Genomic DNA, 12,514 nt, shown 5'->3' with positions numbered 1-12,514 from the left:
TCAGGAAAATCTTTGAGGGGGAGGGACTTCTGACACTGAGAGCCAGAAATCTTGGCCAATACACCAGCAGATCTGTTTCCTCCCCACCCAGCGCAAACCCCTGGGAGAAGCCTTTAAAACCAAATGCATTTAGAGCTCCATGTGTCCCTTGAGAGAAGGAAAACTTCCGCTTGCGTCCTACAGCAGTTCAGCTCAGGGTTGGCCCACTGGCTGTGCTTTTGTTAAGTCAAGGGTGCATCATGCTTGGTTAACTGCTGGGAGACAGGCAGAAGGAAGGCCAAACCTTGCCATGACCAGGTCATCAACCCCGAGGAAAATAACACTTCCCCACATGCCCACACACTAAGGACTGATGGGAAAACAGTGAGGGAGCTGCCAGACAGGGCCTTTCATCATTCAACGGCACTGCCTCACTCGTGCAATGCTGCAGGCATCCAGATGACCTCCTCTTCCATCTGTGACTCTCCCGTGTTTTCCCTCTGCTGCTTCCATGTTTTCTCACCAGGTAACATCCATAAGGAAGGAAAGAAGCAACAGCTACACAAGACCTTGGGACTGATGGTGCTGGCGGCCTTGGTCTGGAAGCACCAGGCAGAACCGTGAAGCGAGGAGGCACACGGGGGGCACAGGGCCCGTTTCTGAGAATCTGGGGCAGGGGAAGGGGCAGTGGAACTCTTGTGGGGCAGATATATCAGCTTTTCACAGTCCGGTGCCCTCCAGCCCTCCAGTTGTGTTGGCAACTTGTCCAACACATCTGGAAGAAGAAATCCGGTTGGGGAAGGTGTTTGGAAACAAGTTAAGTATTGCAAAAAATGGCTCAAGTCTGCAAAGCTATTGCCTCAAAATGGAATATAGCCTCAAAGGAGAAACACCCCTAAATTTTCTGAATGCTCCAAGAACTGGGGAGCATGAAGAGCTGTGCCACCTTCCTCATCAGTGGAAGGGGGCAAAAAAGCAGGCAGAAATTCCCCACCCGTGAACATGAGATGAGATGAGATGAGGAAGGTTAGGTCAAGTCTGCCACGGAGACCCTAGGAATTTACATTAGAAATGATTCCACCGTCACTGTACCTCGTGTTTGCGATTCTCTCCCGCCATTCTTCTGAGAGGAAGTCACCTCTTTCCAGCTACGGTAACAAGGGAGGAAAAACAGAACTTGAAATTTTCCCATTTTAACTCAGCTGGGCGCTAGCATTACGTATCAGCTACAACACCCCGGGAGAGGGAGAAAAAGAGACAAGAGTCCAAGCACTAATTGGTCCTGGTCTCTTTATTCCTGCCAACTATTCATCTGACCACGATTCTCAGTTCTGATACTGCATTAATTATTGCCTCAGTACAACCAAGTTACTTTGCATGTTTTAAGAAAAAGTGTGGGCCTGTCTAAGGGGTAATCTATTCCCTCCCCCCACACACACACACACACACACTTTTTGTGTTTAACTCAAAAGCAGCCATGGAGGCTACAGTCCAGGGGAGAAGTTGCTTAACTATTTCACTTCCAAACACTTCTCCCCTCCCCAGTTATCTTCACTCACCACCTCCTGAAGTTGCCATTCCACTGACTGCAGGATAAAAAGAGAAGGACCCAGGATCAAAAACGTACACACAGGGTGGATTTTAAGGATGACCAAATTAAGAGTGGGAATGTTAAGGAGCCTCTCTCACAACCACAGGTCTGGGGTAAGCACCTCCATGGCTGCTTTCAGTATGAAGAAAATTGTGGCAGAGGGTGCAAACACACCCAGGAATGCCAGCATACAAGCGTTTAAAATTTTTGAACTCTACTCTTAGGACCCAACCTACTGCTATGGCCCAGCTGGGCCAGGCTGCCACTCCTAGGGCTGAAGGAACGGTCCAGGAGGCTGTGTGCTCCATAACACTCTGCAAAACATTCTCCATACAGACCAAGAGAATCTTCCACAATCTGGTGCCCTCCAGATGCACCCATGCGCCTTCCAGTGTGCAGCAACTCCAAAAGGCCCTGCTGGCCAGGAATGATGGGCATTGTCATCCAGGCCAACTGCACAGGACCAGGCTGTGGAAGCATCAGATTCAAAACTCCAGCCATGATGCTCCCTGGGTGACCATCTCCACTCAACACACCTCACAGGACTGTTATAAGGAGGCCCAACTTCCACCCCACACCCCATAACAGTTTGCAGTCCAGGCTCCTTCAGAGACAAGAATCTGGTTGCTTGTAATAAGGGAAGATCACCTCCAGGTGACCACAAGCCCAGGATCTTCCCTTAGGAGGCAGGAGACAACAGGATGGCATTCAATGTGGTCTTGGGGCATAGGAATAGCTGCCATAAGTACAGGTTAGGGGACAAGTGGCTGGAAAGCAGCGCTTGTGAAAGGGACCTCGAGGTGCTGGTTGACTGCAGGCTGAACATGAGCCAGCCGTGTGATGCGGTGGTCAAGAGGGCGAACACCACCCTTGGTTGCATAGCCAGAAGTGTGGCTTCTAGATCAGGAGAGGTGTTACTACCACTCTACACAACTCTGGTGTGCCCGCAATTGGAGTATTGTGCTCAGTTTTGGGCCCCTCATTACAGGAAGGATATGGCCAGGTTGGAGTCAGTGCAGCGTAGGGCCACAAGGTTGGTGGCCGGTTTGCAGGGGATGCCGTATGAGGTGAGACTGCGGGAACTGGGTCTCTTCAGCCTGGAGAAGGGGAGACTCAGAGGGGATCTGTTGGCAACATACAGGTGTGTGAGGGGGTGTCACACGGATGTGGGTCGGGACCTGTTCTCCCCTGCAGAGGAAGGCAGGACGCGCTCCAAGAGAGCCAAGCTCAGGGAGCCAAGGTTCCATTTGGATGTCAGAAAGCACTGCCTGATGGTTAGGACCCCCAGGGTTTGGAATGGGCTTCCACGGGAGGTCGCTGAGGCCCCATTGGTGCGGGTGTTCAAGAATAGGCTGGACATGCACATGGTGGGCATGTTGTGAGCGGAGCCGGCTGGTGCCAGAGGTCAGACTAGATGGCCCGGGAGGCCTCTTCTGACTCGCTCTGTTTCTATGTTTCTATCTTCTGGACACTAGAAGATGGCTGGCTCTTAGTAGCATTCAGTGCAACTCAAACTACAGACCAGCCCGGTATTAAGCACCTTGGGCAGCTGACTATACTACATATTTCAGGTACCAACATGAAGCTGAAATGGGGAGATGAATGAGAATCACCCAGCTCAATCTTCTGGCAGATTTTATCTATGGGGGACAAAGATTATACTAGGAGGCTGCAGTATGCCAGAATAATTGGAACAGCAGTGGTTGCCTATGTAGACTCCATAAAAACTGTAGCCCTGTCTCCCCCGTCCTCATTTCTGTGGTCTCAGCTGTAGAAACTTAATCTCCTTAGTGAGCAGTGAATAGGAGGGACCATCTGCAACAGATATTTTTCATTTTCTTAGGCAGTGAAGGAGCTGTGGTCTATCTTACTGTAATTGGCTTGGCAAGGATAGACTAAAGAGTAATGATGGGCCACTTGCCTTTGTATTTATTAACATGCTTGTACCCCACATTTTCCACTCCATGTAAGTGCTAATATTTGCATGAAACGAACACATGCAAAAGGAGCAGAGAATAAGGCATAGCGTTCAGCACTGAGGTAGGAATGCACTCAAAAACGAAGAGCTCTTAGGAGCTACAATGCTGCTAAATAAGCAACAGAAAAAAGGGGAAAAAAACATTGCCTGGCATCAACGTGCACAGGCAAGAGTTCCAAGAATTAGGAGCCCCCCTTCCTCCAAAACCTGAGTGACTAAGCAAGAATATACAGAACATCCCAGTCCTAACCAGTACCAAGTTCAAAGTTGGCAGATCAGAACCAGAAACGAATGCAACTGTCGATATCACTTGTGGATAGCTCAACTCCTAATTTTGGCAATAATTTTCCAATTCAGCAGGAACCTTCCAAATTTAGGCAGCTTTACGATGCCTAAAGCATTTAGGCAACTCACTCCCTTGCAATACAGAATGAGCTGCAGAAGGCAGGAGTACTTGGTATCCCAAGTAGAGCCAATGGAAAAACATACTAATTGAGAGCTGCACGCATTAAGCAAGCGGCAGCTTTCCAGGAGCCTGCTTTTCTAGAGTTTTGGACTCCAAAATAAATTTGAAAAAAGAACACACACACACACACACACACGTGCAATGGCCAGGCCGTCTGGCTGAGTGCATGACATCACTCTTACACACACACTCATTCCAGCAGCTCCATGCAATACCTTTGGCTCACAAAGAATTGTTTGTTCTGCCTGGAAAAGCGCGCACAACTATTTTTAAAATAATAATAATAATAATAATAATAATAATAATAATAATAATAATAATAGCATAACAAGCAGCAGGACTCCAAAGCTGTGGGAAGTGGCTCAATTTCAAAGTCACAGTAGGCATCCGAAGGCTTTTTCAAAATTTCAGAGCAGCTGACATGTTCCTGCTGAAAAGGGGCGTTAAGTATATCTATCCAGAACAAGTTATTATGCTGCTGGGGAGTTTTTTGCCACAAAACAGAGGTTCATTAAACTGCCCTTTTGTGTAGATGGGTGGAGAGAGTAGGAAGCGAAAGTACAAAAAGACACATTAATTGGGAAAGGCTAGTAAAGCTAGGAGCAAAGGGTAAGCTATACCTCTGAAAAAAGAGCCAGAAAAACAGGGGAACCTGCCCCCCCCAGCCAGTTCCCGCACCTGGGGCCCCCATTTTGGAATTCTAGTTCTCTGCCCCTAGTGAGCCTGATCTTCGCAGGTGCACTTTTTTTGCCAGAGAACAGAAAGAATGCCTCATCTCACTGGATTTCTGTATTACTCATTATTCAGGTTAGGGAGGTGAATTTCAGCTAGAACCCAGAAGGCAGCAGCTTATCTCAAGGCCAAATGCCCTCTTATAGCTGGCATAAAGAAAAATGCTCAGATAGGAATGGAGCGCCTGGTTAAAGCTGCACATTGTACCAGTAGGCTTGGATCCATCTCTCTGAACTAATGCAGAGAGATAATTCAGCACCTTATTAGTTTATTAGAAAAACTGAAAAGTAGACAAGAGATAGGAAGCATTTACAGGAGAGAGAGATTTCTTTACAAGAGACATCCTGCAAATAACCACTCGAGCACTTTACATCTAAGTGGGTCCACGTCATTATGCCCCAAGATACGGGGCTAGCATTCAGTGGGGGATATTTCTGTGAAGGAACCACAGAAAAGCCATCTGTCTGTATTAATTGCAACAAAGAGCTTTTTGCCTTAACTCATTAATGGAAACATGAGCAGAATTCCCAGAGGGAGTATCACTAACCCGGCTCTCAGTCACTGGAGGGTCTGAAAGTTAAGGGGAAGAATTCTCTTCCAGAATGAATTCAAAGGCTGAACTTGCCATACACAGCCAAGACGGTTCTTCACCAGGCAAGCTTTTAAGACGCATCACTTTACGCCCCAAATAATGGCCTCTTGCACTAGAACCTGCCATGGCACCCGCGCTCTCCCACTCTTCCCCACTCTTGGCATGAGTGAGAAAACAAGCCAGGAAAGGCCGGGCTGTATATGACATCCAAACCCCGCTTGCTCATTCTGAAGAAGATGCCAGGATTCACAAACAGTCTTGAAACCCTAGTTTGTGGCTGGAATACCATTCCTGGTTTGTTTGGGCCAAAACAATCATCATCCCAAATCTGATGCCATGCACGGCTTCCTCTTCCCCCAACTGTTTTACTCCACCTGTGCAAAGGGAAGGCTGGAGTATGAATAAATGGCTTGCTTTCACCAGCACGCTGCTTGCTCGTACTCTGGTTTATTAAGCTGTAATTTATGACTGGTTAACATGGACACTGATTAAAGATCGTGGGCTACAGAGTGCTTTTTGATATTTGCATGCGCAGCCACTGAACTCCTTCTAAGAGAGAGAACCTTCTTCCTTACATTTCAGGCCTGCAGATGATATGAGGCTTCCGTGCAACAAGAGTTTCCTTCACTGTCACGAGGGCAAGAACCCTACATAGTTTTCAGAATACAGATTTCATAATCTCAGCCCACAAAGCACCTTTGAGACTCCCATACTAAGGACAGCTATTGATCCCTCTTAGGGTTCTGAGGAGAGTTGCTTCTTTTAAAAAAGAAACTTTGTGGTTTAGTTTCACTCACTGTGTAATCTGCATGTTTTTTCCCATACCATTTCATCCACTTTCGAAATTCTTTGTCCATCGTCTAGAAAGGAGATGGGGAGGGGAGAAATGACAGAACACATGGAGAGATTATTAGTATGTATATACTGTTTAATAGAAGAAATTATTTAAGTGGTATTCATATAACAATTTACAAGAGCCGAGCATGACTGTTGAGGACAGCACATGCTGGAGGGCGTTCATTCCTATGTCTGCCATACATCAGAGACAACTTGATGGCACATAACCCCAACAACTTATAAGAAGATTCACACCACAGCTTAAAATACACTACCGCAACGATTTACAGTAAAATAATAAATGCAGTGCAAAAACAGTAACATGAAGTAACAGCTTGATTCATTGCAATAAAATCTGAATCTGTCCCTTTCTCAGCAGCTGCTAGGAGGCAGTCGCCAAACGCAAAGCTTGCACAAGCAGAACCATAATATTTTAAGGACTGGAAGCAGGCCGAAGATCCCATCGAAGAGCAAGGCATACTCAGCCAAAAGAGATGAGCTGGGCAGGCAGATGGGTAGCACTTGGGTAGACAAGCTGGAAGGTCAACTGCAGTACAACCCTTCAAGGGATGCCTGCAGTTCAGGGGTAGCGAATGCACTCGGCAGTCACCAGATCAGGTCCTGGTGTCTCTCATTAAAGGGGCTCAGGCAGCAAAGCTGAAAAACCTCCTTAGACATGAATGGGGAGCCCTGAAGCTGGATCAAACCGGAGGCCTCTCTTCCCACCAGGATGAAGCAGGTGCTCCTGGGAAGCCCACAAGTGGGACATGGAGCTCTACAGTCTCCCTCTGCTCACATTCTTCAGCAGAGGCTGTAGTTTATTTATTCACTGGTTGCATTTTCATAATGTGCAAAAGCCGAAATTCTCTAGGCAGTTCAAAACAATTTGAAACATAAAATACAGTATAAACATTTGCATAGTTTGGATCGCAGTATGATAAAATAAGACCTAGCTGCTGTACAAATATTTAGAATGCAAGGCAGAATTAAAACAAACAGAAAGGTAATCTGTAATTCTCCTAACTAGTTCCACTGATTGCCTTCTCATCCATTAATTTGCCTAATCCCCTTTTCAAGCAGTCTGCGCTGTCATTGCTACACCTTGTGCTAGCAAATCCCACTTAACTACATACTGGAAAGTGTTTCCTCTTATCTGACTCGAACCTACCCATGTTCAGCTTCATGGAATGGTCCAATGAGTTCTAGCTGGAGACTTCACACTAGGCACTTTCCCCACACCATGCATAATGATGAAAACTGCTCTTGTGTTTCTGAATCGTCACCCTTTTTACTAAGATGAGCATCAGCCTTTCAACACGGAACTTTAATTTTCTGTTCTTTTCTTAAAGCACAGTGCCAAACTCCACTCGAACCGTATTCCTTTGTGCCACGTTCAGTGTCCAACAAAAATCACAGGATGCTCGCAGCCCGAAAGGCTACCTTACCTCAGCATATTTGGCCGGAATATCTGCTTTCTCCACTCCATAGTGATGCTTGCAGTTTGTGGCTGCAGCAACCTGTAGAACAACTTGACCCACACCTGAGATGGGGAGGGAAAGACCCACTGTCAGAAGCACTGCTGCAGGATAATCCAGGAACCTAGCTAAAGAGGCAGAGAGAGTATGCATTCCAAAAAAAACCCTGCCAAGGTTATCACTGAAATTCTAAAATCCATGTTTCTTTCACACAGACACAGATGGGACTGGTTGAGGGGATGTTCCATCAGCTTGTTACAAATATGTTCACTGCATTCTAATATTAGCCACGCATGACCAGGCAATTTTATTATCCATTTCATTCATTTGCAGTTGCCAGAATTGTCGCTGTTACCAACATTTACTGTTTTGTCGCATTGCCTCTTTGATCATGTTCGCCACCATGAAATGGTTCCAACCCGTAAAGGTGGCCTGAAATTAGTGTAAAATAAAGACACCTATAAACTTTATAAGCTGGGTCATGTTTTCATTTGGAAGCTTTACCAAACTGCATGCCCCAAATCTGCTCCATGGATTTTGGACAAACAGTGAGGGGAGAGGCTGCAGGCCAGCAGAAGAGTGGCCTGGTATAGACCAAGTTCCAATACCAGTTAAAGGAATAGGGATGGACTCTCTCTCTCGTACCAACTGCAAAAGACAACACAATGAGCCAAATGAACAGGATGCAGGTAGAGTTACATCTTCATTCACAAGAGAATCTGATGACCCTGACAAGTGGCCAGTTTAAAATCAGGAACGACCCCATTCATGGAGGGGAGCCTTATGCCTCTTTCTTACAACTGGAGAAATTAACTTTCTAAGATTTCAAGGCTCCATTAAAAAAAGAAAAAGAAAAAAGGGGGGAAACATTTGCAGGCCTTTATGACATACGAAAACTGGCTCTAGTGGCCAGAAGCAATACTTTGAATCAAGGCCAGAAGTTAACAGACCAATGATGTAACAGAAACAAGAGAAGAGTTCCATGCTTTGCTCTACAGCAGGGGTCTCAAACTCAGCTTACCTGGGGGCCGCTGGAAGTAGAGTCTGGGTGAGGCTGGGCCGCATCAAGGATTCCACCCCCGCGGTGGCGGTGGGCCGCTCATCCCGTGTGGCTCCCGGAGGCCAGCCCGGGCGCCCCCGGCGCTTTGAAGGCCGCAGGGCCCCTCCCTGTGCCCCGCCTGGCCCGGCCCGGCCCGGCCCGGCACGCAGCTTAGAGGGAACATTGCGCCCAGGGTAACGACTCACACAGGTGCGTGTGAGAAAACGCGCGGGCCACACTGTCACTAAACTTTGATATCAAATGGGGGCCACAAAATATTGTCCCACGGGCTGCAATTGGCCCGCAGGCCACGAGTTTGAGACCCCTGCCAGAACTTCAGCCAACACACCTTGAACCAACTAACTCGTCTGGATGATACCCCACATAGAGCCGACTGAAACAGTCCAGTCAATATCAGGGGCTGGGCACAACTTGAACTGCAGCTCCCAGAAGCCCCTGCCTGCATGGTCGATGGTTAGGAATGCTGGGAGTTGGAACCCCAACATCTGAAGCTCTAACTTCTATCCCCCTCTGAACTAAAGCATGGGTAACGAGCCCCACTCTGCCTTCAGAAATTGATTTATTTAAAACTTTTCTACACCGTCCCTTCACAGACATCTTGGGACGGTTTAGACAAGCTTTTTAGACAAGCTTGTGGGCACTAAACAGCATTGCAAAACTAGCATGCCATCCACCAGATCATGGCTTCTCCCACCTATCCAAATCAGTGTTCCATCTAAGCTACATGCCTATACGCTTCAGCTCATGAAAAGCCTCAAGAATTTGAGTCTATCTTAAAGGCCATCATCACACAGAGTGGGTGGCAGAGTGAAAAAGCACTCAGCACTACTTCCTTTGTTCATTGATCAGATTGCAGGAAGCCATGCTGGTAATGGAGGTGGTGCAGTCATTAAATCACTGCTAATTCAGCATCTTGCAGGAGGTAATGGGGAAACACTATACTCAAGGGTACCTTAACATTAAGACTCTTTCATGCCACAGTAGGGTGCACAGCCAGGGGCTTTGAGAAGACTGGCATTGTCATGGCAAAGGCAGCAGGCAGCCCAAAGTGGCTCACAATGAATCCAGAAATGCTTCTTCCCCCCACATGCCACAAGTTGCTGCCCAGCTGCAAAAGCAAAATTAGCCAATACACAATGGATCCCAGCTGAAAATCCCAGCTTTAAGCCAGGGCAGTTAGACCAAGTTTACAAGATCCACCTTGTTCTTTACCAGACTCCCAAAAACCACCCGCTGGAGACTAATGCAAAAGACACATGCACAGAATTAAAGCGTTCTGAGCACCAGAACCGAACTGCAGTCCCAGTCCTTCCCTACAAAATCCCACATCTGGGGTTTTTTTTTCACATGAGCAACATAATTTGGAGGCAGGATGGTCATTCTTTCTTAAACACAGATCGAGATTGTGCCTCAAATGGCTTTTAAAACTCCTCGCAGTTCCACAGTGGGTGTGCCATGTAAGGTTGGGGGTTTGCGGTTTGACAAAGACAGTTAACGCCTCCACAGGAAAGCTCATTTGCAGGGTTCTTCTGATCCCAGGTACCATCTTTGTTTCTCTACATTAAGTGAAAGCTCACCAGGGAAAGCAGAGAGAGGAATCTGTAATGGCAGGCAGGGAGATGAATGCCACCTTATTTAGCAGCACCAATGGAAGCTCACCTGCTTAGCCTCTGAATTCCATGTGCACCTGCTACATTCCATTTGCTTCTGCAGTCACAACAAACAGAAACTCAAAGCTTTTGGAAACCAAAATGATAAGATTAAAGATCAAGATTAAGGATTTCTAGCCAGGCCACAAGAATTCACATGAGATGCTGTATTCTATGCCCTTCAATGGAACTAAAAGCCATCTGTCTTGGGCATGTAGATACAGGAAGCTGCTAAACTGAGAATTTAAAGGAGTGAAAAGAACAGACAACAGCCTAGGCCAGACATCACAACCCTGGTTTGGTCAAGGTGGCCATGGCTTGCGATAAGACCCCCACTCCTCTATTCACAACTACGCTCCTTGATTCCATCCATCACTTCTCTGTTCACACTTACCTGTTAGGCCAGCCGTCATTGCTGCAAACCAAAGTTCCCCCCACCCCACTAAAGCAAATCTGGAAGACTGCTTTAGCCATGGTTTCAAACCCACCATTTAGTAGCAAATACTTGGTTTGCAGGAACCATAGTTTTCCCCAACATGGCGTCATTAACAGCACTCTGTAGCTGTGAAATATCAGAAAGGACATTAATGAGGAGGAGGAGGAGGAGGAGACAATGATGATGCCCAAACCATGTTTTAAATAAATAAATAAATGTGCAGCAATAGGGTCCAAACTGAGCCATCAACTGGGTGGTTTGGTTATTCTGCAAACAAATTAGTCGCATGTAAAATTGTATGCGAAACCAATAGGCCTTTCCATGTGAGATGGTTTTAAGGTGGGTTCAGAAGGAGGAACTGTATAGTAATCACTCACCACTGCCTAAGTCAACAAACAGGTCATCTTCAGTCATTTTTATCTCATCTATCATCTGGGCCACCAAGTCAAAGGAAGTCTCTCCATACACCTCTGGGGAAAAGGGTTCGTAGTTGTTGAGCTTTTCCGGGTCAGTCACTGAGTGATTATAGACCTGTTGGAGGATATGGCGGAGAAGTCCATTGGAAGGGCGGGTGTTCAGTTTCATGGGCTGGGTGGTTCCTTTCCACTGAAGAACAGAACAGAACAGAAAGCCAACCTTAGCCACTTCCTTCATCTCAGCCCAAATTTTTCTTACCAACCAAAAATACCTTCTCTGCAAACTCTCTCTGTGCAGTTCTGTTCCCCCCTGATTTTTTCACTGCACCCCATGTCAATGCACCAATAGTAATGGCAGGCATCTCACAAATTTCTAGATGTATCTTCCTTCCAAACCACTAAAGTGCAATGAAACACTTAGGTCACACCAAAGCCTCCATGAAGGCTCCCTTTTAAGAGTTCCTGGACATCACACCAAGCCATGGTTTGTGCATTCTCAACTAGCCAGAAGCCACGGTCTGCCTGACTCACAGTCCCTCTGCTCAGCAGGCCTGCAAATAGTGAGCAACAGGGCAACCCTGATGGATCAAGCCAAAAGTCCAAGCAGTGCCATATCCTGCTCCCAGTGGCCAGCAAGAGCTCTGGGGAGCCCTCAAGCATTGCATGCATGCCATGGAGCTCCAGCACCTTGTATTCAGAGGTAGGCTCCTCCTGAGTAGGGAGGCTGCATGTGGCCATCATAGTTAAGAGCAGTCAGTAAACTTCTGCTCTTCATCCACGAATTAATCTCTAATCCCCAACACAGCATTCCACAACGTGCCTGCAGAAACATTGCTAGGCACCAACCCGCCTCTCCTGACATTGATTTCTCAGCTGGCTGAGATCCTGCAAAGCGAGGGGCTGTCCTCCAACGCCATCTATATTTGGTTCCACAGAGTGTGTTTCTGCTGTGGTGTTCAGCCCTTTCTTCTGCTTGGTACTTCGGTTCTTGGGCAAGATATTTATCTTTTAGTCTCATCAGCTTGCCCTTCAGGAAATGTTTCGTGACCAGCCACACCTGCTATGGTAGCCACCTCATTTATTGGCACCCCCCTTCGCACAGCCATCTGGGGAGAGCACCTCTAAGCTGATGGGCATCACTGCATCACTTGATGGGCCTGCCTGGTCTTTAAGATCAGCTTCTGGGAGGCCCTGCTCTATTTCCTGGTATAACTCCCACCTTAACATTACACAGGTAGGGCAAGATCAAGAGCTTGCTTATGATGACATAACAGTTGTGGAACTCACTGTGGCCCATTGAGAA

General features: G+C 47.0%; 1 protein-coding gene across 7 annotated transcripts in view; it reads right to left on the bottom strand.

The window, feature by feature from the left end:
- Positions 1 to 12,514, bottom strand: part of DOT1L (DOT1 like histone lysine methyltransferase) — a 124,231-nt gene that overhangs the window by 49,679 nt on the left and 62,038 nt on the right. For 6 of the 7 annotated variants that reach the window (XM_044453385.1, XM_044453384.1, XM_044453389.1 and 3 more), the window contains exons 5-8: positions 11,173 to 11,401; positions 7,621 to 7,715; positions 6,136 to 6,198; positions 1,072 to 1,127 (exon numbers count right to left, since the gene is read on the bottom strand). In XM_044453385.1, coding sequence (XP_044309320.1) covers positions 1,072 to 1,127; positions 6,136 to 6,198; positions 7,621 to 7,715; positions 11,173 to 11,401 — 443 coding nt within the window. Of the gene's footprint in view, positions 1 to 1,071; positions 1,128 to 6,135; positions 6,199 to 7,620; positions 7,717 to 11,172; positions 11,402 to 12,514 lie in introns of those variants that run through there. The other variant, XM_044453388.1, reaches the window with a different exon arrangement.

Source organism: Varanus komodoensis, unplaced genomic scaffold (assembly GCF_004798865.1).
Source record: "Varanus komodoensis strain SLA01 unplaced genomic scaffold, ASM479886v1 scaffold79, whole genome shotgun sequence".
Lineage (NCBI taxonomy): Eukaryota > Metazoa > Chordata > Lepidosauria > Squamata > Varanidae > Varanus > Varanus komodoensis.
This window is presented reverse-complemented; position numbering and strand designations above follow the sequence as displayed.